The 26506-nt window shown below is 37.9% G+C and overlaps 1 protein-coding gene across 1 annotated transcript in view; it reads left to right on the top strand.

Moving 5' to 3' along the window:
* IL15 (interleukin 15) overlaps positions 1-17804 on the top strand; it is an 80694-nt gene extending 62890 nt beyond the window's left edge. Inside the window, exons 2-7 of the mRNA XM_039248221.1 lie at positions 3638-3736; positions 4698-4795; positions 6366-6450; positions 11647-11691; positions 14085-14222; positions 17397-17804. Coding sequence (XP_039104152.1) covers positions 3725-3736; positions 4698-4795; positions 6366-6450; positions 11647-11691; positions 14085-14222; positions 17397-17507 — 489 coding nt within the window. The 5' untranslated portion in view covers positions 3638-3724 and the 3' untranslated portion in view covers positions 17508-17804. The remainder of the gene's footprint in view (positions 1-3637; positions 3737-4697; positions 4796-6365; positions 6451-11646; positions 11692-14084; positions 14223-17396) is intronic.
* The last annotated feature ends 8702 nt before the right edge of the window (positions 17805-26506 follow it).

The raw sequence follows: 26506 nt of genomic DNA, 5'->3' as shown, positions 1-26506 counted from the left end.
CTGAACTCATGACCACGAGATCATGACCTGAGCTGGAGTTGGAGGCTCAACCGACTGAGCCACCCAGGTGCCCCTACATCTTTGATCGGATTTTAATCTCTCTGAAGTCTCTTCTGACCACCTACTCAGAATCGTGACCACATCCTTCTTGCCTTAGTTTGTGTTTTCATTTTCCTATATCACTTACCTCTCTCTAATAAAATATATTATTAACTAGTTCATGTGTTTATAAATGGTCTCTTTCTCCCTAAAATCAAGGTTGCACCCCAAGGTCATAGAGAAGTGCCTAGCACATAGTAACTGCTCAATAAATATTTACTGGATGAGTAAGGGGCAGCAATGCTGTCTTCCATTCTTTATATTCCACATATACATGCAACATTGGTTCGCCCTCATTTTCAGACTTTTTTTGAGTGAATAGATTAGTGTGTTTACCAAATTAACCAATACTTACAGCTTTTCTTGTGTGCTAAGCCTTTTAAAATTTACTTTATATGTGTGACGAGGTGAGTAAATAATTAAACAGAATGAAACAAGACAAAATGGCAGTGTGTTAGGTCGTATTTCCTCACCAGGAAGGATGACAATATTGGTATGGAATGCAAGATGTGCACAGTTATTTTCTACAAGTCGATCCAGAACTAGAGCTCTTAGAGCTGCCCAACTGTGTTGGTTTGTTAGCTCTTCCCAGTGTCTTACCCCTGGGCAGTGCCATTCTGCTAGCATGGCAAAACAGCCACCCTGCAGTGACACCCAATCACAAGATCACAAAAAAATTCCTGCTCAAACTTTGTGAGCAACTTGAATGTAGGGCTGGGATTTAGTCTTTTTTTATTTTTAATTCCTGAATTCACACACCCAGTTGAATGAAGGACAAACCAAAGACGCTGATTGTGAGGGCATTTCATGACCGTATGCAGTGAGTATGCCAGGATTAAACACTGCTTTCCTAGTTCTCCAACAATATGACATAAAGGCAAGTGGATAATTTACTTGATGTCTCAGAAAGTAATTAACTGGGTTTCAGCCACTTCTAACAAGTGTTTTATGAGAATCTCATGGGATAATGGATGTGGAAGAGCTTGAGTTCTGTTTTACACAAGAAATGTGAAAGACTTGTTTATAAACTGTCAGAGAGCAGTGGCTTTTTATTATTCACATGTATATATATTCACATATGTATTTTTATTATTATAAATATAATATTATTATATTTAATAGTATTTAATATATTTAATATATTATATATATAATTATTTATATTATTTTTTATGTTTACTTATTGATTTTGAGAGAGAGAGCAGGGAAGGGGCAAAGAGAAAGGGAGAGAGAGAATTCCAAGCAGGCTCTATGCTGCCAGTACAGAGCTGGATGTGGGACTTGAATCCACGAACCACCAAGATCATAACTTGAGCCAAAACCAAGTCAGGCACTTAACCATCCGAGCCACCCAGGTGCCCCAGCTACTTCCTATGTTAAGGGGCTTACACTTCTCAATGTCTTGCATCCCTCCTCCTTCTGCCCAGTTTGGATTGTGAGGTAAATTTTCATGGCCACATGCATGACATTTACCCGAAGCAAGTCATTTAACCTCTCAGAAGCGCAATTTTGTCACTGTAAAATAAGAGTTATATCTCTCACTATATGATATTTCCAGGATGGAATGTAGTACTTTATAGGAAATAATTTTATAAACCTGAAAGCACCAAGTAACAATATGTATTATGATATTACCATCATTAATATTAATTATTTAATAGTTAACATTGAGTCCTGGCTAAAGAGAAAGGAATAGAGTATTTTACCTTTTCAGTTTTAAAGATCCACACTGATGTTTGACCCACACACATGCACGCTTGCACTCACACATATTTTAATAAAATTACTGGCCCACAGAACTACTAAGTGGCAGGTTGAATGCTTCCAAAGCTGCTATGAAAGCCAGATTCCTTGCTGTTAGCCTAGGAAACCACATCAGGTCTTTTGTTGGTGGCAAAGTTGTAAAACTTTCCTTTTCAGCTCCATTGGCCTCTATCATTATGATTCCACTTGAAGCTTTGGAGGTGGTTTTCTGCTGCATTCCACCATGCTTGGCGGGAGCATTCTGGGCACCATTCTTAGTCTTCCTTGACCTACGCCAGCTGGAGGTGGTTGGGCCAGGCAGTCCAAGTCCACTGGACACTAGTAAGAGCCTGACAGCCTGCATGCGTGGAGGCTCACTGCCACACTAGCCCAGAAGTGAAGTCCTCGTTGCTTACTGAAGTAGCTTCATTCAGGCCTCATTAACACCTCTGTCCCCCTCAGTACCGCTCAGTCCCAAGTCAATAAATACTGTTACATGAACAATGTAAAGTTTGGGATACCACTCCTCAAAAAGATGGAGGGAATTTAAGAGGCTTTCGATGATTATGAAGTTTTGTAAACATTTGAAGCATTGAGATAATATAGACAAAGAGAATGATTATTACATGAGAGGAATAAGCAGTTTGCTTCAACTAAAATCATACATATGATTCAGGTCATATGTAACAGAAGGATTCAATTTACAACAGAAGGATTCAATTTACTATGTTATTATTGAAAGAAAGGCATTCCTGTTGAATGTACTCTCACATAGTCTTATTTAACAGCGAGATAAATGCTAGTTTTTGTTTTAAAGATTTATACATCAGGGGTGTCTGGGTGGCTTAGTCGGTTGAGTGTCCAACTTTGGCTCAGGTCATGATCTCACGGTTCATGAGTTCAAGTCCCTTATCAGGCTCTCTGCTGTCAGCACAGAGCCTGGAGCCTGATTTGGATCTTCTGTCTCCCTCTCTCTCTCTGCCCCTTCCCTGCTCATGCGTGTGCTCTCTCTTTCTCAAAAATAAATAAAACATTAAATAAATAAAGATTTATACATCATATATCATAAAACAGTCATCTGAAAAATAAAATAATTTAATTAATTGAGTTTACAAAATTTAAGTGCAGTGAATATTTATGTCAGGGGCATGACAGATTAAGTCAACAAATACATACTATTTTTAAAGGATGGCAAAAATAATTGTTTATATTTTATATATCTTGGTTTTAATTTTTACTTTAATAAAATGGAGTTGAATATGGGACTGTGTAAACCTCACATTCTTCATTGCCTTGAATTAGAAAAAATAGAATTTGTTACTTATGAAATTCTCAAATAACGTTTCAATTAACTCTGATTTATTTCAAAGACTGAAAACAGCTGTTCAATGTCTGTAGAAGTAGATACATCTGTTGTAAATTAAATTAACAGCAGTTTATATGAAGCCAGGTATTTGGTGACTTCTACTGGTTACTAAGTAAATATGCAACTTTGGAGTTTGCCAATTCGAGCACATACTATAGTGGAATGTGTTTGGGCTTTGTCATCAGACAGACCTGGTCTCAAATCCTGACTGTCTTGGACTTGCTGTGGGGCCTGGGCAGCTTTCCCAGATGCTGCTAACCCCACCCCATAGCGCTGTTGTGAGGATTGATGGTGGTGTATATATTAAGTGACTGATAAGTACCCACGAAAATGTGAGTGCTCAGTGAATATTAATTTCCTTTCTTTCTTTCCCCCACTAGTCCACTTGTGTTTTTAATGGATCATTCCTAACCCTGGATTGTATTGTAGGAAGTATTCTGGATGGATGGCTGTTGGAAACCCACTGTCATAACCAGCTCTTCTTCAACACTTAAGGATTTATCCTGGCATTGAGTAATGAGAATTTCGGTAAGAGAAATTAGATAGAGATAGTATATGGACTTTTCAAAAAGATCACTTGAATCTCAGATACTTCATAATAAGTTATATGACAATTCCCCAAAGATCTTGGGGTGTCCTAGGTGTCTGTTCATGTGTGGACTCTTCTTATTTTGAAAGTCAATGGAATAGGTGTTTGAAATCTGTTAACACCCAGATGGGCTCTTCATGCCATTGTAAATGTATCATTTCACTTTTCTCACCCTATTTGGTTCTTTGAATTTTCCTCTACTCAATGAATTGTGTAGTCTTTGATGGCAAGGTCTTGGTATTATTCATCCTCTCAGTGTAGACTCTATGAAGCACAGATTCTTAGTGGTTCAAGGGCTCTCCTAAACTGTAAAGGCGTTGACACTGTGAGAGAGGCAGGCAAAAGTATCAAAACTCTGAGAAGTTCTAAGATGAATATTTATATATCTTTCTCTAAATCACCAAGAAAAATGATTATAAATCATCTGTTAGGATGGCATGGAGTATCTTTAGTTAGGTCTATAACTATTGTCACTGACACCTAAATTTAAAAAAAAGAACATGCCATAGAGAATTAAGGGCAAACCAAAAATTATGTATGTTGAACTGTTAAAAAGTAAACAAAAGATGAGAGTGAGAATAAGGATAATAGAAATAAAGTAGTGATATTAGTATATATGTAAATTAGTAAATACAAGAATTTTCTTAAAATGATCATCATTGAAATGCATCTGGAAAAACATATATTAAAGAATTTTGCACATAGAAGACAGAGCTGGAGGTGGGGAGAAAGCAGGAAAGAGAAATTCTAGCTTCATTAATTCTAATAAAGAGCATTAATTCTAACATTTTGACCAATTTACCTTCTGTAACCTAAAATATGATAAAATATTACTTTAAATGTATATCATTTTTTACCTAAAAATGTTTTAACCACTTTGTGTATGATTCTATTTTTCAGAAACCATATTTGAGAAGTACTTCCATCCAGTGCTACTTGTGTTTACTTCTGAACAGCCATTTTTTAACTGAAGCTTGCATTCATGTCTTCATTTTGGGGTAATTTTATCATTCAGCATAAGTATTATTATGTTAATGGCTATGATCTTTGTTCTTCAGTATCTTCTCTATTAAATTGGTTTGTGTTCAGTTCGCTTAAATCGTTAGGCTCTAAGTATTTGGGTAATGGTAGAGGGCAGATCTTGAACACTAAGAAGAGGTTTGGTAAACACCCAGTTGAACATTTCTACATTCTGATAATATCCCAGATGAGTATTATATGCTTCCAATAAATTGGACCTCTTAATATTTACCTAAACTTGGAAGTACATTCCGTATTAACATCTTACATGATTTTCACAACAGTAAAAAATAGATACGTAGGGCATGTCCATGTTACTTTGTTATCTATCCCTGGCACTGATGTCTCCTGTCCTTTGAGTCTTATCCTCCTTCAATTTGAAACATTTCTTTATTTAGGCCTTCTGACTTTCGTCCTCGTAAACACTCAGACATTTCTGTGCTTATTTTTCTTCTCTCTTAGATGCAGCTAACACACTGTACACAGTTGGCCCAAAGCACCCAACCTGTAGTTATGTAATATGACTCTCAGCTCACTTTCCCCTACTAACGCCCTCCTGGTGTGAGGAGCCGTGGATGTGGGTAGTTCATCTCGCTTTCAGGAAAGATTCATGTTGGCTATCTTGCTTCTGTACAAGATCCATCAGGGACAGCTAGTGGTTCCTGGAGCTTGAAGACTCATTCCGCAGTCACTTGGTCAGTGTATGATGAGTCTTTTGTCCTGATGTTAAATTTCAGTTTTACCAAAATGAGTAAGTATAGGATCACTCAAGACTAGATTTGGCATAAGTCTGTAATATTTATGAAGAAAGCTAGTGCAAGCATAGTCATAGCGTGAGCAATGTGCAAGGTGCATGTTGAATCTATGGTAAAGAATATTTACTATCAAAGTAATTCCATGAAAACGATGATTGCTTATTTTAAGAATTGCACCTCGGGCTCCTGGGTGGCTCAGTTGGTTAAGCATCCGACTTTGGCTCAGGTCATGATCTCGCAGTTTGTGAGTTGGAGTCCCGTGTCAGGCTCCAGCTCAGAGCCTGGAGCCTGCTTCGAATTCTGTGTCTCCCTCTCTCTCTGCCCCTCCTCTGCTCATGTCCTGTTTCTCTCTGTCTCTAAATAATAAATAAACATTAAAAAATAATAAAAAAGAATTGCACCTATTGAATACACTTAAAGTCTGATGGATCTTCCACTTAAAGAAAATCAGCAGTTTATTCAAAAACATTTACTGAGCACTATGACACATCAGGTGCTGTGTGTTTTCCATTGTGATAAGTTGCACCAGGTTATTTATAGTTATCCTTCCAAACTGAGTTTTTCCCTAATCCCTGTTGGTCAGTTCTTAAATTAGCCTAAAGTATCAAGGGGTTGTACTATATGTTTGGTGTTTATATTCATCTACAGAGCTGTTGGATGCACAAAGGCAAGGATAGCACTTATCCTTTCACTGATCAGAATAAGAAAATCTTGATTGCTCTTTTGCCTATAGTATTCATCAAGCCTGGATTATGCTTATTCAAAATGTTTTGCTCTTTGGTTTTGCTTTCAGCTGTATCAGTGCAGCTCTTCCTAAAACAGAGGCAAACTGGCAGTATGTAATAAGTGATTTGAAATTAATTGACAAGCTTATTCAAGTGAGTACTCATTTTTCCATAAGCTCTCTGGTATGATTGCCGTGGAGTATGTGTCTCCCTGTGTTTTGCTGTCAGTCTTAATGAAATCTCACTTGAAACAATATTTTTGTAGAAATCCATGAGCCTGGGAAAACCTTCAGTGCTTTTACTTAACAATTTTCAGGTCATAGTTATCTTTAAAACTCAATTTAGAAGTGACCCAGTATGAAGAGCTCTCTGTCACTACAAGCCAGAGACTCCCACTCCTACCAAAGAAACTGGGCAACTAGGTGGCACTTACAGGGGGAATGGCCTGGCCCAGGAAAGTGCTCTCTGTCCTGTGGCTAAAGAACCTCATCTCTCACCTAGAGACACCAGCTGGCCTGGCAGAACCAGCAGAGGGTGGAGAACAAGAGCCCCGCTGACAACTGGCCAGAGAATCGACCTCCTCCTCCGGTTGTGTGATAGAGCAAGGGCCCATGGGAATCCCAGGGGCACCAGGTGAACCACGCATTTCCAATTAGCTCCACAGAGATTCTGAAAACTAAATTGTCATGGGAACCACAGCAAATATATGTAAGTCAGAACTTCAACCCAAACAGGGTGCCCGGATGCTAAAATAGAAGGTTTAAATGGAACTGGGGTCTCCTAACCTAAAGCTAAAATATCCTAATACAGCTGAAAATCACTCATTGTACCAAGAAGCAGGAAAAACACAACTGGAATGAGAAAAGACTCTGAAATAGTCTTTGAAATGGAGATGGTTTAGATGTTAGAATTATTTGACAAGGATTTTAAAGCAGCCATCATAAAAATGTACCGACAAGCAATTACAAAATACCCTTGAAAACAACCAGATAAAATGAAGTCTTAGCAAAGAAATGCAACAAGTAAAGGAACCAAATGGAAATGACAGAACTGAAAAATACAATAACTGAAACGCAAAACAAACTGGAGAGAGCCATGCATGAGTGGAAGGACTATGACAGAGGAAAGGCAGTGAACTTGAAGATAGAGTAATAGAGAAAAAACAGAATGGGAAAAAAAGGCCGCAGGGATCTTTGGGACAATAAAAGATACAACATTCTTATCATTAGCATCTCAGAAGCGATGAGCAAGAGAATATGTTAAAGGAGGGAGATTGGCCAAACTGATAACAAAACACCAACCACATTTTGCCATTTTGCTGTCTACAAGGAATTCACTTCAAACACAATGACATAAGTAGGTTGAAATTGAAAAGAGAAAAAAATATCATCTTAGAATGATTTGAATAGTGTCCCTCCACTCCCCCCAAAAAAGTCATATCTACTGGGAAACTCAGAATGTGACCTTATTTGGAAATAGGGTCTTTGCAAATATAATTAGTTAGATGAGGTCTTACTGGGGTGGGTTGGGTCTTAACTCCAATGTCTAGCTGTTCTTAAAAGAAGAGATCAGAACATAGACTGACAGGGAAGAAGGCCTTATGAAATTGGAGGCAGCTACAAGCCAAAGGAGGCTAGAATGATGCAGTTATAAGTCACAGAAGGCCCAGGATTGCCAGGAGCCACTAGACACTTGGGAGAGGTAAACAAAGATTGTTCTAGAACCTTCAGAGGGAACATGGCCCTACTGACCTCTTGATTTTGGACCTCTCGCTTCCAGAGCTATAAGAGAATAAATTATTGTTATTTTAAGCCCTCATTTTGATATTTTATTACAACAGCTCTAGGAAACTGATGCACATGCACGCAGTAATTTTAAAAATCAGAAGTGGCTGTATTAATATCAGATAAAGTAGACTTCACAGCAAGTAAAATTACCGGTATCAAGAAGTATATTACAAAATGGTAAGATATTAAACCACCAGGAAAATGTGATTTTAAATGTGTACACACCCAACAACGGAGCCTCAAAAGTCAAGAAGCAAAAACTAATCAAACTGAAAGGAAAAAATAGTACATTCACAACTATAGTTGAGGGCTTTACCACTTCCTAAGTAACAAATGAACGACTGGACAGAAAATCAGAAAGGATGTAGAAGAACTGGTCAACACAGTCTGCCAACAATATTTAATTTACATAGATGAAACCTTTCACCCACCAATAGGAAATTAAGACTTTTTCAGGCACCATTCGCCAAGACTCAACATCATGGTCCATAAAACAAACTTTAACAAATTTATCAGAAATGAAATCATGCAGAGTATGTTCTCTGACCACAGTGGAATCAAGTAGAAGTCAATTACATAAATATAGCAGGAAAATCTCCAAACGCTTGGAAATTAAATAATATACTTCTAAGTATTCTGTGGGTCAAAGATTAAGTCTCAAAGGATATAAAAACTACTTGGAAATGAATGAAAATGAAGATACAACGTACCAAGATCTGTAGGATTCAGGTAAAACATTACTGAGAGGGAAATTTATAAAACTAAGTGATAATATTAGGAAAGAGGGAAGATCTCAGATCAACTATGTAAGTTCCCACCTCAAAAAAAAAAAAAAAAATGGAGAGAGAAGAACAAAATAAACCTAACACAAGCAGAAGGTAAGAAAAAGTAAATATAAGAGCAGAAATTGATGAAATCAGGAAAAGAACAGAGAAACTTAATGAAACATGATGCTCATTATTAGGGGAAAATAATCAATAAAATGGATAAACTTCCAGCAGGACTGACAAAGATTAAAAGAGAGATGATATAAACCATTAACATCAAGACTGAAATGAGAGACTCTCACTACAGAATCTGCAGACATTAAAATGATAATAAAGAAAAACTATAAACAACTTTATTCTCTAAATTTGACTATTTGGAAGAAAGAGACCAACTCCTCAAAAGCCACAAACTACCAAAATGTAATGAAGGTGAAATAAACAATCCTCAAACTACTGTAACTCTTAAAAGACACTGAATTTACCATAAAGAAGCTCCCCCAAATGAATCCTCACACCCAGCTGATTTCACTGGAGCATTCTACCAAACACTTAAAGAAAACATGAACACCAATTTTACAATCTCTTCCAAAAACAGAAGAAAAGGGAACACTTTCTAATTCATTTTAGGAGGCAAGTATTACCCTAATGCTAAAACCATACAAAGACAGTACCAAAAGAGAAAGCAACAAATATTTCTAATGACCTAGATGCAAAAATTCTCAATAAAATATTAGCCAATAAAATCCACCAGTGTATTAAAAAAAATTACAAACCATGACCAATGAGATTTATTCCATATATGCAAGATCTGCTTAATATTGGAAAACCAGTCTATGTAACCCGCCTTATCAACAGGCTAAAGCAGACTATTATACGATCAGATCAATTGATGGAGAAATAGCATTTTAAAATATACCTATTCCTAGGAAAAGTTCTCAGCAAACCAGGAATAGAAGAGTAACTTTCTCAACTTGAAACAGAGCATGTACAAACAACCTAGAGTTAACATCATACATAATGGGTAAAGATTGAATGTTTTTCTGCTAAGCTTAGAAACAAGGCAAATATGTCATCTCTCACCACTCTTATTCAACACAGTATTGGAACTGTAGCTAAATTGGAAAGGCAAGAAAAAGAACTAAAAGTGTGCAGATTAGAAAAGAAGAAATTATAAATCACCCCAAGACTTCTAGAAGAAAGTACCAATAAATTGCTGCACATTATTTAGAGGATGCAAATTAAAACTACAATGACATATCACTATGCACTTCTAAGAATATTTAAATTAAAGGTAATAATGCTAAATGCTGGCAAGGATATGGAGAAACTGGATCACACATATGTCTGACAAGAATGTAAAATTTTACAGCTACTCTAAAATAGTTTGGCTGTTTTTTTTATAAAACAGACAATACATTTGCCATGTGATCCAGCAGTTGCACTCTTGAACATTTCTATCAGAGAAATGAAAACCTTTGTCCACACAAAAACAGACACATGAATGTTCATAGACCTTTATTTATAATAGCTAAAAATTGAAAACAGCCCAAATGCCATTCAACAGGTGAATTAACTGTGATATATTAATCATGGAACAATACTGAGCAAATAAAAGGAAATAAAATTACTGATACAACTAGTTGGATGGCTCTCCAAAGTATTATTATGCTGTGTGAATAAGAGCCAGTCTGAATAAGCTAACTGGGGTACATCCATATAATAGAATATTATTCAGCAATAAAAAGAAATGAGCTTCTAGACATGAAAAGACATGGAGAAACCTTAAAAGCATATCACTGAGAGAAAAAAAAGCCAATCTAAAAAGGCTACATGCTGTGGTTCCAACTCTATGACATTCTGGAAGAGATAAAACTATGGATACAGTAAAAACATCAGTGGTTTCCAGGTGTCAGAGGAAAAGGAGAGATGACTAGCGGGAGCACAGGTGATTTTTATGATAATGAAACTATTTCGTGTGATACTGTAACGGTGGATACATGTTATTATATATTGGTTAAAACTCGTACAATATACAACACCAAGAGTGAATCCCAATGTAACCTATAAACTTGTTACAAATGCATTGGTATTGTAATACCATCAATTGTAATAGATGTACCACGCTAATGCCGAATATTAGTAGTAGGAGAAACTGTGGCAGGGAGACAAGAAGTTTGGGAAGTCTCTGTACTTTCTGCTCATGTTCAAAGCAGAACTACAACTGCCCAAAGAATAGTCTATTAACTTTTTCAAAAGGCCGATCAAAAGGTTGTATACTATATGATTCTACTTATATATAACATTCTTGAGATGATACCGGAATGGAGAAGAGAGAAGTGGGTGCCAGGAATTAGAAAGGTGAAGGGTGAATGTGTAGGGAGAAAAGTGGTTCGGGCTATGGTAGACATGGAGGAGGATTTTAAAGGTGATGGAACAGTTCTGTACCTTGACTGGAGGTGGTTCCATGAATTTACACATCTGGTAAAATTGAGTGGAACTACATAACTACGTTAGGGCACGTAGAACTGGTGAAATCTGAACAAGGTATGTGGATTGTATGAGTATCAGTTTCCTTGTTACGATATCGTACTATGGCATTTGGGATATTCCCATCAGGGGAATGGCAGAGGGTGCATGGGATCTCTATGCATTTTCTCTTACAAGTGCATATGAAGCTGAAATTATCTCAAAATTTAAAAATGTAATTTAAAACGTTTTAATGTTCAGTAAGTTGTTTTCACTATATCTAAAGCAGGTCATAATTTTTCATATTATCTAATTTTGTTTTCTTTCAGTCCATACATATTGATGCCACTTTGTATACTGAAAGTGATGTTCGTGTGAGTAGAGGGTTTTTTTTTGAATATTTTTAATATATTTTCCACTTTTCAAAAGTTGAAGTATATTTTCATAAATTTACTGAAGGATGTATAGTTTTTAAGTCTAACTTTTGTTGTGTCCTAAAAACATATGATCAATGCGTTTTGTAAGTAATTGTTGAGGTTGTGGCACTTGGGGACAAAGAGCTTATATAGGTGCTATTTTCATAATGCTACCAAATCAAAATATAAAACAGCCTTTTCCATCAGTGCCAAACAAAATATATATGTATTTTGCGATGCAGTTAGATCATGATGCAATTAAATGCAAAAATCAGGTTAACAGATTCGATTTAAAGCTATCCACCATAACCCTTGTGTCCAGTCCTGAAGTGTATTACCACCCTTAATTATATTTTCTACAAATGGCTTACATGCACTCATGTTCTACACTTTGCATGAATCTCTACAATTGTCAGAAGGAATTATGGCTGGTTACTCTTGATGTGAGAAAAGAAATAACCACAATTCATAAAACCTATCAGAATTAAAAAATGATCTTGAACTTGTTTCATTAATGCACTGGCATTGCCTAAGGCATGTGTAATTTTAGCTATGTTTCTGGTTTTTCCCTCTGGGTTGGCTACTAAAAACACAAGAAACAAATCCCTGACTTCTTTACCTCGTGGAAAACAAACTCTATGTCATGTGTAAGCAGAACAGTGAGTCCACTCCGAGTGTTTGCTCAGTTAGAACTTCTCTGAAATAGAAGACTTTGCTTCTGTGAAGCCTTTCTCAGCTTTGAGAAGAGGTCTTCACCACAAACTAGAAAAAACAGATATTCATCAACTATTTAGATAGTGGTACTACACATACAAATTGTCTTCCTCCTTAGGCTTTAGGATGCTTTCCATTTTTCTTTAAGGTAGAGAGCAGTCAATTAACCACCCAAACTCAGCATCCTGAGATTGCTTTTTTACAAGAAGATAAGCTTGTAACTCATGGCTTACAGAAAGAAGCTGAGGTTGAAATTTAGACGTAAACTCTGATTCAGCCACTTCCTAGCTGCTTTCCTCAGGAGTCACTAAACATTTCTGAACGTCAGTTTCATTTATTATTTTATCTACCTACCTACCTACCCATGTGGGGACAGTATTTACCTTTTCAATCCTGAGCAGCTGCTATGGATGTATGCATATGGATATGCAGCTGCACATGGGTGTATTCCCTCCTTCCTTCATCCATTCAGTAAGCATCCAAGAAGTGCCTGTAGGCCCGTACAAGGCAGTGAGAACATAAAGTCAGACATTTCATGGTCAAATCTTCAAGTGTTCATTAATGCTTCTTTTCTTTTAAGCTGAGGATTTTGTTAAAGTAACTGTTGTGGGAAACATATTTTTGTGGTATCTAAAAGGTACCTTTCTGGTGTGACCAGCCAGTGAATGGGCAACAGTCCTCTGCTGACTTTTCTAATAAATTTCTTAGAATTACTTCTGTCCCTGGAACTTTGGGACTTGTGAAACTAGCATAACCAGCAGCTGTCACTGTATTAAATGTTAACAGTACAATCTGACTCTAAAAATTCTTTTAGCAGACTACCTATACTCATGTTTTGAGAGTCTCAGGTTGGTATTATCACCCTTTGACAAAGAGGAGATGTTCTCGGTGAGAAAAAGTTGCCTGTTATTTCCATGTTTTCTGGCTTTATGTTCTTTCTTCTATATACCATTGCCATTCTTTTAGATTGTTTTACTGTCCATTTGTCTTGGTTTTGATTTCAAAGCCAAAAAAATTGCCTCTTGTGTAAAACTTATTAGAGGGTTTGTGTTTCTTTATAAAATATTTGGATTTACTTTAAAAAAAATCAAAATTGTGGGGCACCTGGGTGGCTCAGTTGGTTGAGCGTCCAACTTTGGCTCAGGTCATGATCTCACGGTTCATGGGTTTAAGCCCCACGTCGGGCTCTGTGCTGACAGCTCAGAGTCTGAAGCCTGCTTCAGATTCTGTGTCTCCCTCTCTCTCTGACCCTCCCCTGCTCACGCTGTCTCTCTCCCTCTCTTAGAATAAATAAAACATTTTTAAAAAAATCAAAATTGTGCCTATGTAAAAATGAATAATGGAAAGACAATTTTTTTTCAAAGTGACTCTTTCTTTTTCTTTTTTTTTTTTTAAATGTTTTATTTATTTCTAGGAGAGAGACAGTGTGAACAGGGGAGGGTCAGAGAGAGAGGGAGTCACAGACTGAAACAGGCTCCAGGCTCTGAGCTGGCACAGAGCCCGATGTGGGGCTCGAACCCATGAACCGCGAGATCATGACCTAAGCGAAAGTCGGACGCTTAACCGACTAAGCCACCCAGGTGCCCCTCAAAGTGACTCTTTCTAACTCTCTCTCTCTCTCTCCTTTTCTTTTTTAGCCCAATTGCAAAGTAACAGCGATGAAGTGCTTTCTCCTGGAGTTACATGTTATTTCGGTTGAGTCCAAAAATGAAACCATTAAGGAAACAGTAGAAAACATCATTATCCTAGCAAACAGCGGTTTACCTTCCAATGGGGTGAGTTACCCAATGGTCATACAGAGCTACACCGGATGTTTCTGTCTTGGCTGGGAGAAGTCATTAGCTGGATATAATGAACAAGCAGAGCCTCCAAAGAGGCAGCCGGGGGAGGGGGTGAGGCCAGCAGAGTGGCATTCAGAACTGGCACCATCACTAGCGTGCACACAGTCCTAAACTGGTCTATCAATTTATTCATTCAACAAACATTTACTGCATGATGCCAGGCAGTGCACTTTAGTGCTAGAGTGAAAGCAGTGAACCAGTGAGGTCATTGGCCACAAGGTGGTTATCACCAGGTACAGTGGATAGACATCAATCTAATTTCATAGTTAAGTGTTCAGCATCAATAATAGTTCACATTTATTCAGTTATTACTCTATGCCAGACACTGTTCTTTGAAGCTTTGAACCCTTGTTTCTGTTTTGTTTTTTTTTTTAAGTTTATTTATTTATTCTGAGAGAGAGAGAGACTGCAGGAGGGGAAGGGGAAGAAGGGAGGAGAGACAAAATCCCAAGCAGGCTCCACACTGCTGTCAGCGCAGAGCCTGATGTGGGGCTCAAACTCATGAACTGTGAGATCATGACCTGAGACGAGACCAAGAGTCCAAGAGTCTTAACCGACTGAGCTGCCCAGGCACCCCTCCTTGTTTCTGTTTTAAGGCTGAAAAAATTGGAGCACCAAGGGCTTGAATCATTTCTTCCCATTCACACAACTGGTAAAATGGGGGGCCTGATTCATACTCAAGTGGCTTTTCTCCAGGGGATGTCTTCTTAGCCACTGTAAGGATAAATGGCACAAGAAGATACTAATAAATATATTAAAAATTCAAGTAGAGGGGCACCTGGGTGGCTCAGTTGGTTGAGCGTCCAACTTCAGCTCAGGTCATGATCTCACGGTTGGTGGGTTCGAGCCCCGCTTCGGGCTCTGTGCTGACAGCTAGCTAAGAGCCTGGAACCTGCTTCGGATTCTGTATCTCCCTCTCTCTCTGACCCTCCCCTGTGCACACTGTCTCTCTATCTCAGAAATAAATAAAACATTAAAGAAATTAAAAAAAAAATTCAAGTAGAATTTGGGCTGTGCCATGCACCATGAGCAGTATGGCTCTAGGAGGCAAATGCAAGGGATTCCCACAGCAGGCCTGAGGGTGAGCTGTGCAAAGGCCCTGAAGTAAAAAAAAAAAAAACAATGGCTTTCATGGCAAAACACTAGTGGCCAAAGCAGAGTGCATAGAAAGAAGTTTCACAAACAAAGAAAGCATCATAATAATTCGTGAATTTAACAAATAACTTTGGGGCTGAGTTTTAGGCCTTTAGGATAATAGATGTGAAAAAACACACATGGTGTCTGCTGTTAAGGGCATAAATAAAACATAAAGCATAAATAAAGCAATCAAAAGGAAATGAATAATAATTCAATTATTTATTAAATCAATGGCCAAAAAAGCAGGTAAGAAGGCTGGGGTTTCTACTTTAGAGGTTTACCTACTCAGCTGACATTTGGCAAAGACCTGAGGGAATGAGCCTCGTATCTGGGGAAGTATGTTTAGGCAGAGGCAGCGGAATGTGCCAAGACCGTCGGAGTGAGTATGGCTGGACACCCTGAACTTCCCTAAAAATGCCAGGTTGCTTTAGGTCTTTGCTTAAATGTCACCCTCTCAGTGATGTTACCTCTTCACAGGAGCAACCCATCCCCACGCTCTGTCCCCTTCTCTGCATGCCCCACTATCTGACATTTTACTTAATGGATATTGTCTTCTTTTCCCTACCAGAATGTCAGTTTCTAAGGGGCAGGCATTTCTGTGTGTGTGTGTGTATGTGTGTGTGTGTGTGTGCTCGCATGCACGTGTTAGAGCTGTGTGCCACCTCCCGTCACAATGCCTGGCATAGCCTAGACACTTAATCTATTTATGAAGTGAATATACTGATGTTTAAAATACTCTTGTGATAGGTTATCTCTGTGTTATTGTTAGAAAGACCGAGCCGTGCAACAGGTAACTCACAACAGCATCAGTGGTGAATTCTTCAGGGGGTATGTTCACAGTCACCCTCAGCATGGCCTGAGGTGTGTTGCACGTGCAGTAGAAAGAGTGGGCAAGACAGAGCAGTCAGAAGAGCTGGACGTGGAGCATTTCATTGATTACATCAACTGAGATGCACTGTGCACTATCTCTGCCTTGCTATCTGACACGATTATTTTCAAATAGGGCACTGCTAGATATAATATGACAGGCCCTGGCATAGAGTATGTGCTTGATAAATGCTGGTGGATCTGCATTTCAAATACTTAATGGATACAAAATCTAATTTTGATTTTTGCTGGTACAGCTTTCATGGTTTGGATGATCCCTAAATAGTTTACTTATGATTACTACATTTGGAATATTCTAGTTATCCATGAAACTGTGTTTGAATTACAACTTGTGGTATTCACCTAAATAGTTTAATTCAACCAGCAATGACTGGGTGAATACTATGTGCTAAGCCCTATGCTAAATGCTAGGGAAACAATAATGTATGCCCTTGTGCTCTTAGAAAATCCTATAAGCTAGTGTTATAAAAAGCATACGGGACCTTAATATCAATATAATATATGATAGAGATGAGGGAGAGTTCTGAGAATGTAGAGATGGAACATTTCGACCAGGCTGGCAAACTCTTAGGATCAGGAATGCCTTCCTAATGGAGATGGCACCTGAGTAATCTTAGCCTGAGTAGTGGTAGCTAAAATAGTAAGTGTGGAATATGCAGAGAGAAAAGCAAAGGCAGTAGGGCACCTAATAGCATGATGTGTATGTGAGGGTAAAGGTATGAGCTCATTGTACTTAGGTTATGTCATGTGTGGTGATGGGGACAGGTGAGAAAACAGGTGAAGAACCCCTCAAGGAGGGCCTGTGTCCCATGCAGGGAGGCATGGTCTTTATACTGAAGGGCTTGAGGCAGGAAGTCCATGGTCCGATAGATGTGGCTTATTTTTCCAATGTCTTTAACCCATTATAGGAAAAATAAGCCTAAACGGATCTCCCAGTTCTCTCTTCCAGTGGTTCTTCCTAATGTATTAATATGCCGAAGTTTTTATGTCTCAAGACCTGACCGTATGGTTCAAGTGATGTGATATTCCCACTAAGGGGATATAGTAGTCTTTGCAATCTAATCCTTTCTTTTCATTTGCCAGAATATAACTGAAACGGGATGCAAAGAATGCGAGGAACTGGAGGAAAAAAGCATTCAAGAGTTTCTGCAGAGTTTTGTACATATTGTACAAATGTTCATCAACTCTTCTTAATTGTCATTGATCTCCTTCAGCACTTCTGCTGTTAACAAAGATCTTCCTGTGGCTTAGAGGCAGTGAAACTCTGCATTTCACTTGTGCTGCCAAACAGATTTTTTAACCAAGAGGATGATCCGGAATCTTGGATCGCACGAACTTTCAGGAATGAAGGCAGAAAAATGTCATTGAGTAACATGGAGTCTATGAACTGTCTTCATAGTTGTTTCATTCATTTATTCTTAATTTATTACTGAAATTGTACATATTTGTAGCATACTATAAAGTATTGAATAAAGTTGTGCCTATACTTTATCCTTCAAAACTGTACTCATATTTGCCTCCTATAAGAAAATAGGGAACATTCGTTCAAGGGCAATAGTCACATTGTACAAGTGGGGGTGCTGAGCACTCCAGGGGCAGGGAACTGTATGTTCCAGCCAGCATGGGACCACTGACCACCAGCCTTCACTCACTTCTCCATTAGGCGTAGCACAAGGAGGAAGCACTGACTACCAATGAGAAAGGAAGGATGGGTGTTTTACTCTGTAATTTAGTTATTGGTATATAAAGCACCTGTTATAAAAGGCAGAAGGCACACGTACCTGGAAGATAATGTGCTTCAGCAAATCTTAGGTGGGTCTGGTGATAATAAGGCTCCACTGATAGATAGAATAGTTTATAGGAAACTATACTCCATGCTTTCCCAAGGGTGGGTATTTTATTTTCACATTTTTTTGCCATGCTTATTAAAAAAAATCTGCTGGTTTGTTAAAGCCAATGTTATCTGACATAAAGTAATTGTTAATATATTTTTGCAATATGCTGTCTGAAATTTGCAAGGTCTTTTTTAAATAAAACTATGACGAAAATGAAATATTTTTGTCCTATCACCATTTCTTTCACCTAGTTCACTTTGGGTATTGTTTTCTCTTTTTTCTTTTCTCAAGTTCATTAACATACAGTGTAGTCTTGGTTTTAGGAGTAGAACCCAGTGGTTCATCCCTTACACAGGACACCCAGTGTTCCTCACAAAAAGTGCCTTTCTTAATGCCCTCACCCATTTAACACACTCTTCTACCTGGGAGAACTGGGAGATCTGATTTAGGCTTATTTTTCCTATAATGGGTTAAGGACCCTCATTTTATTCTCTGTACTTAAGAGTCTCCTATAGTTTGCCTCCCTCTCTGTTTTTATCTTATTTTTCCTTCCCTTCGCCTAGTCATCTCTTACATTTCTCAAATTCCACATATTAGTGAAATCACATGATATCTGTCTTTCTCTGACTGACTGATTTCACTTAGCATAATACCCTCCAGTTCCATCCACATTGTTGCAAATGGCAAGATTTTATTCTTTCTGGTCACTGAGCAGTATTCCATTGTATATATATACCACGTCTTCTTAATCATTCATCCATCAGTTGATGGACATTTGGGCTGTTTCAATACTTTGGCTATTATTGATAGCGCTGCTATAAACATTGGGGTGCATGTGCCCTTTCAAATCAGCATTTTTGTGTCCTTTGGATAAAATTTATACTTTGGATAAATTCCTGGTAGTGCAATTGCTGGGTTGTAGGGTAGTTCTAATTTTAATTTTTTGAGGAACCTCCACACTGTTTTCCAGAGTGGCTACACTCCCACCAACAGTGCAATAGGGTTCTCCTTTCTCCATATCCTTACCAACATTTATTGTTTCCTGAGTTGTTAATTTAGCCATTCTGACTGGTGTGAGGTGGTATCTTACTGTAGTTTTGATTTGTATTTCCCTGATGATGAGCGATGTTGAGCATCTTCTCATGTGTCTGTTTGCCATCTGGATGTGTTCTTTGGAAAAATATCTATTCATGTCTTCTGTCCATTTCTTCACTGGATTATTTGTTTTTTGGGTGTTGAGTTTGGTAAGTTCTTTATAGATTTTGGATACTAACCTTTATCTGATATGTCATTTGCAAATATCTTCTCCCATTCTGTCGGTTGCCTTTTAGTTTTGTTTATTGTTGCCTTCATTGTGCGGAAGCTTTTTATCTTGATGAGGTCCCCATAGTTCATTTTTGTTTTCACTTCCCTTGCCTCCGGAGACACGTCTAGGAAGGAGTTGCTGTGACCAAGGTCAAAGAGGTTGCTGCCTGTTTTCTCCTGTAGGATTTTGATGGTTTCCTGTCTCACATTTTGGTCTTTCATCCATTTTGAATTTATTTTTGTGTGTGGTGTAAGAAAGTGGTCCAGTTCCATTTATCTACATGTTGCTGTCAAGTTCCCCCAGCACCATTTCCTAAAGAGACTTTTTTCTATTGTATACTCTTTCCTGCTTTGTCAAAAATTATTTGGCCATATATTTGTGGGTCCGTTCTTCACTGATAGACTCCAGAGTAGGAGCTGATCTACAAATTCAGTTTCTCTCCATTTCACAATACAAACCAGTTTTCTGTTGAAACATTCTTTTATCTCCAATACCCCACCCATGCTCATGTATCTCCATTGCTCTAGTTAATGTATGCTTAAGCATTTCTTTCCAGATGGTTTTGGAGAAACCTGTTTGAAAGTCCTGTTTGACTTTCAAAGAGTTTAAAGTTGAGATTGAGACTGTGGCAGAGCTTTTGGTTTATTTGTTTTAATTTCATCTGAAATGGGTTTTTAAAACTCTACATTTTATTTTTTTTCCTGGCTTTTCTATTGATGGAGAATAGGAAAAATGCACCATTTTTAACTGTAAGTTGCCAATCCAACCCTTAGACAAAAGTTAGCCTCCTTCAGTGTTTGTTGAGATGAGGAAGGAAAATCATAATGGTAGTCACATCACCAATATTTTATAGTGACCAATGATCCATTCTGGTTATGTAAGCACACAAGTGGATTTAAAATTTGGCATCTTCCAGGGGCACTTGGGTGGCTCAATTGGTTAAGCCTCTGATTTCGGCTCATCTGAGAGCTCAGAGCCTACAGCCTGTTTCGGATTCTGTGTCTCCCTCTGCACTAACCCCCTGCTCGCACTCTTCTCTCAAAAATTAATAAACATTAAAAATTTTTTAATTTGTCAGTTTCCAGCACTCAAAATTAGAATTCCTCCCACATTAGCTACTTAGTATGGGTCACTTCAGTTAATCTTAAGGAACTCAAGGCAAAGATGTGCAGCTTCTTAAAACATTCTTAGCTAAATTAAGAACTAATCATGTAAAACGACTTAAGTTTTTTGTTCATGCCTGAATTCTTAACAAAATCAGTTTGTCATTTATATTTCAAAATTTTGCCTTCTTAAACTGTCCTCTGTAATAAACCAGCTTAATGTTATTTGTGTAGACTAACCTATAGTGTTTGTGTCTCACCTATGGCCCTATATGCTGAGAGCATTGGTCTTACACTACATATAATCAAGCGCAAATCCATAGACTTCAAACCCTAGATAAAAAAGGCAAGCCTAATAAAAGTTAGGTTTACAGTCCAATATCATTTTGGTGGCTTATATCCTTACCTTTTAAAAATTTCAGATAAAGAAAGAAAAAGATATGAGAGAATATTATTTCTACACTCTCTCTTGCAATAAGCAAAAAGGGTTAGAAGGCAGAGGACATGAAAATGCAAACTGAACCAATACATAATTTGTGAGTGCAGAGATTTTTAAAAACTGGGTAACAAGCCTAGTTTTACATACTCTCACTTTTTTTTTTTTACCTTAGAACAGAGAATTGATGGAATTATTTTCTTTTGCTGCTATTACTGTTGTTTTAAGAGAGCCTTATTATGTTTTTTGATGTGTTACTGCTCCTGTCCATCAAATTCAAAGGCTCATAAGGTCAAGCCAACGTACACAATACGAAAACGAAGTATGTGATTGATCCCTTTCCCTGCATGCAGAAATACTAGAAAATGCATTTTTGTTCCTTCGTCTGTGTCAGATCAGGCTTAGGGTAAGTTCTCTGCATTCATATATGAGTCACAGTTAACATATGCATGTCATGTATAAATATTTTGCCCAGAGGAAATCCCATTTCCATAGAGATTTAGTTCAATGCTTCTGAATGTGTCTGATGATTGAATTTTATCTTCACTAAGGAATTTATTATGCAAGCAAACTTTAGCTTCATTGAAAAGTCCCCTAATTGTATAATCCATCGAATGCAACATAGAAGAAAAACTAATGAATCGTTAATAAAGAGTTGTGATTTTGCCCTTGTTAAAAAACAAATGGAGACCAGCTTTGAAAATTCCCTGAGCAGACAAAATCAGTTTAGTCATACAAACAAACCCTAATTTAGCTTATTTTGCAAGGCTAACCTTAATGGGTCAATTCTTGCTTATGCCTCTGAAAACCATAAGCAAAATCTAAGCTATTTCTCAAGATGGATATGGGTAACTACTGACCAATTCCCTATCTTTTAAGAAAATTCTAATATTATAGCCAATCACTGTAAAGAATAAATAGTCTGTCTTCTTGCTAAACAAACTGCTTTATCACAATATACCCCTAAGCTGCCTTCCATGTTTTGGGTTGAGTGCTGCTGGTAGGCAAACTTTTTGGTGTGTGCACAATAAACTTTTACTAATTACTACTTCAGTGATTCACTGGTTTTATTTCTGTTATCTCTGAACTTTTGGCAGTCCTATATTTTAGCTCTTTAGTGCTAGATTTCTTTTTTTCTTTTTTAATGTTTATTTATTTTTGAGAGACACACAGTGTGAGCGAGGGAGGATCAGAGAGAGCGGAAGACATAGAATCTGAAACACGCTCCAGGTTCCGAGCTGTTGGTACAGAGCCGGACGCGGGGCTCGAGATCATGACCTGAGCTGAAGTCGGCCACCCAACCAACTGAGCCATGCAGGCGCCCCTTTAATCCTGGATTTCAAAATAAGTTACCTACTAGAGGAATTGAAGAAAAACTTGTTACACAGAAGCCAGATTGAATATTGTACATTTAGGTTTTACAAACTGTATCAACACATTAAGAACATTACCAGGGACTCCAGGGTTACCCTGAAGGCAATTTGTCTTCATCATCCTCACTATCATTAAACAATTCACTTTTCTGGCCATATTGTAACCCCATTTATTGAAAACCCGCTGTGTTCAAACTTTCTGCCAGGTGCTGTGGTTTATAAGTCTGAGCAAGGCAGCCATAAGTTCAGCCCTCATGGGGTTTACATTCTAGGAGGAGGGTCATGTTATCAAATAAATCACGTGCTGATTCAGTTATTATCAGTTCTATGAAGAGCACGAGGTGAGCATATAAAGGAAGAGGCAAATTCATTCCGGCTGTCAGAGCTTCTTTGAAACAGTGTTATCTGAGCTCTGCTATGAACTATAAAGTCTTGTTGCAGAGGGATCAATCCAAGAAACAGCCTGCGGAAACCTTGAGGAAGGAAGGATTACAGCACGTTCAAAGAGCAGAAGGAAGGCCAGAGTGGCTAGGGTAAGGTCAAGGGAAGCAATGAAAGAAGCTGATAAGATAAATATCAACTGGTCTCATAGGCCAGGTAAGTATATTGGTGGTAAAAATTTTGTTTTATACTCCAAAAGAAAGGGACTCTTCCTCTGACATGTATAAAAATATAGCAGGCTTTGTTTCTGTTGTTGAGAAAAGAGTTGAAGTCAAAATCTCCTTACTGCTGAATCCTAGGATAATAAAGTTATTTCTAATAGCATCATCTTCCATGGGCTTTATTATTGTAGTCATTAATGGACTCCTTGCAACACCTAAAGGATACCAACTTCAGCAAGTAATTATTCATTCACTGTCAAGTACAACAAACCTGTTTGCAGTACATATGTCTTGAGAGGCCAAGGTCTCAGGATTAACATGTAAATCCTGTGCTGGGTTCTGAGGCCAGTCAGAATTGATCTGTGGTCAGAATCTTCACACCTGGAAGCCTTTTTGAGAAAAAGGATTTTTTTTAATCACTTTTTTAAAAATGTTTTTTTAATAGTTTATTTTTGAGACAGAGAGAGACAGAGCATGAGTTGGGGAGGGGCAGACGGAGGGAGACACGGAATCCGAAACAGGCTCCAGGCTCTGAGCTGCCAGCACAGAACCTGACACGGGGCTCGAACCCACGAACCGCGAGATCATGACCTAAGCGAAAGTCGGACGCTTAACCGACTGAGCCACCCAGGCGCCCCTAAAATCACTTTTTAATGAGAACTATTTAATATAAGAAAAACCGATCATCTTCAGCAAGAAAACTGGAATAGAGGAAGGCACCAGGACGTAATAATGATCCTCTGCTGTCTGGTGGCAAGGCACAGTTAAGGCTGACTGCCAGCTCAGAGCCTGGAGCCTGTTTCAGAGTCTGTGACTCCCTCTCTCTCTGACCCTCCCCTGCTCACTCTCTCTCTCTCTCTCTCTCTCTCTCTCTCTCTCTCCTAGAAATAAATTAAAAAACATTAAAAATTAAAAAAAAAAAGGGAATGGAAAGGTGCAGGAGAGGTGAGCCTGGGTGGGGGGGATTTCTGAAAGCACAGCTACACACATATAATCAAGGCTTCATGGGATTAGGCTGCACAAGGATTGAGTAGAGACGAATCTGAGATGTTTAAGGAGAGGATAAGAAAGAAGCCAAATTTCTGAATAAGCAGCTAAGAGCCTACAGGTGAGACTAGAATGCCAGGATAGTGATGGCTCCACATGACAAGTACCATCTTCTCAAGAGTTTTTAAAGATCATGGTCGTCAGCAAAGTTCACTTTCCAGAGTAGATTTAATAAAGTCAAAGCCCCCAGTGTGTCTATGAGTTCTGCTCTCTAAGGGCACACCAGGCTGATGGAAATAATATTAATCCCCTTATACTTTTATGGCTCTTTAAAATCCACAAAATGCTTTTATCTATATGATTTTATTCGATAAGAGTTTCTGTCCCTCATGGGGAAAGAGGAGAAGAGATGCCAAGCCCCTGAAACACTTTGCTTATGTTGCTGATGTGTGAAAAACCAAGGAAGAAAGAAATCACCTGAAATTTTGTCCGTGTTTCAGCTCTGTATTTTTAAATGCCCTATTGCCTTTTATATTTCCTTTCAAATAAGTGGGAGCGTAATGCTTGGGGTAGAAAATTATTTGTTGTTAAAGAAATCAAAACAGAGCTTAAGCATGTATTTTTATTCCGTGTTTTGATTATTTTTTCCTCACATAATTCTATTCTGGTGTTTTGTTTGCTTTGCCCAGATGGCAAATGCACCATTAAGTTTATTCAGCCTGAATTAATTATCTTTTTATAGTAAAAGAAAATCCTCTCCTTGTGACAAGTAAGATGTTTGTGCTGTATTTATGAATAAATAAAGGCAGCTGTTATACACAGAATTATTAATAGCATTGCTTTAAACATCCCATGTGAAAAGAAATCCACTATTTTCAATATAATATAAGCTCCTGGTGTCCCAGAGTTTATGAAAACCACAGACCTGTTATCTGTACTGCAGGATAAGAAAAATATCACACTTCTTCTGTAGAAGAAGGATTTAATTCAAATTGCAGATGTAAGGCAGTACTTTTTTAAATGGTTATTGTTTGTGCTGGTCATTTGGCCCTGATTCTTCAGTGTTTCACAGGTTAAGCATCTGGAAATTATCAAAGACACTCTCCCTGGAAACAGAAAGTTAACAGGCAGTCGCAGATTTAGACACGATGATGCTACTCCCTGTTTTTCTGTTGAATGTTTTGTTTTTTTTTTTTGATGGGTAATATGGCTAATACAGAAGGAATTTTTTTTTCCTTTGGTAAGACAGGGTAGGTTTACAAAGCAGAGGAATTCTTTCTCCTCACAGAGAAGTCGTCTGAACCCTGAACCAGAAGACAGAAGAGGAAGTATAGCCTGTCAACACAATGAGATCATAACTCTGCAAGGCATTTGGGCTTCAGACTTTTCCTGTTTGAAGGAACTTGGTTTCCCAGGAGACCATAGTGTTTCTCAGGCAAGCTGATTTGTCCCTAACGATTTATTTCATTTCTTAGTCATCTTTATTTCAAACAACAAACATAAAATATGCTCAGAGGAATAAATATTTGCAGGCAGTATACTATTTGCAAAGTATACCTAAGGCTGCCCAGAGAAGCCCCAGGGGTAGGCCTCAAGTGGGTGCATTGTGCGTAGAGAATTGAAAATCAATAATCAAACTGACAGTCTGTTTGGTTTTCTGATCACTGTGTGCCGGTGATTGTAAACAATGTCAATGGTAAAATATCCTTCCCTGAAAAATATTTTTTGGAAGCCCAAGTGTTAAACAATTGTTCAGGTTACATTGTTTTTAATAATAGACATGTGATCTGCAAATTGGCACATATTTATTACTTATCCTTTAATAAACATTGTATTCTACATGGAAGCTAACTTGGAGACCTCAGCTACCTGGCTGGCCATCAACTCTAGTGGATTCAATTGACAGCCACTTTTAGAGTATTCAGGCTTGCTCACACTGGCTTTGAGTGCAGTTGGTATTCTCATTGCTTTGGTCTTGCACATTCTTTAAGCAGACTGAAATAAACAAGGATAACATAGTGATTGTGAAGATTCAGAAACAAAATATTACCTCAATTTTGATTTGTGTTTAGCATTTAAACCTGAGGAAAAGAGCAAACCGTGAGGTGTAATAGTTTAGTAAATTCAGATTTTAATTCACTCAGTAAATAGTTTTCTGAATGTGACTAATTATATTTAACCTTGAAATTTGATTTTGTTAAAATGTTAATTGTTTGATTTAAAACTAAAAAAAAGGAAGAAAATAAAAAGTGTCATTCGTGGTATGATTTATTTAGACAATGTCAAAATTGTGTCTTTTGCAGACGTTACAATTTCATTAAAATTTACTGATTAGTTTCTGGTCAGTTATTTCTTTTTTTTTCTTTTTTTAAATGAATATAATTTATTGACAAATTGGCTTATACCACCCAGAACTCATCCCAACAAGTGCCCTCCTCAATGCCCATCACCCATTTTCCTCTCTCCCCCACTCCCCCCTCCATCTACCTTAGTTTGTTTTCTGCATGTAAGAGTCTCTTATATTTTGCCTCCCTCCCTCTCTGTTAGCAAA

This window comes from Hyaena hyaena, unplaced genomic scaffold (assembly GCF_003009895.1).
Source record: "Hyaena hyaena isolate Hyena2069 unplaced genomic scaffold, ASM300989v1 scaffold_304, whole genome shotgun sequence".
Classification (NCBI taxonomy): domain Eukaryota; kingdom Metazoa; phylum Chordata; class Mammalia; order Carnivora; family Hyaenidae; genus Hyaena; species Hyaena hyaena.
Note: the sequence above shows the minus strand (reverse complement) of the source record. Positions and strands in the feature narration are given on the sequence as shown.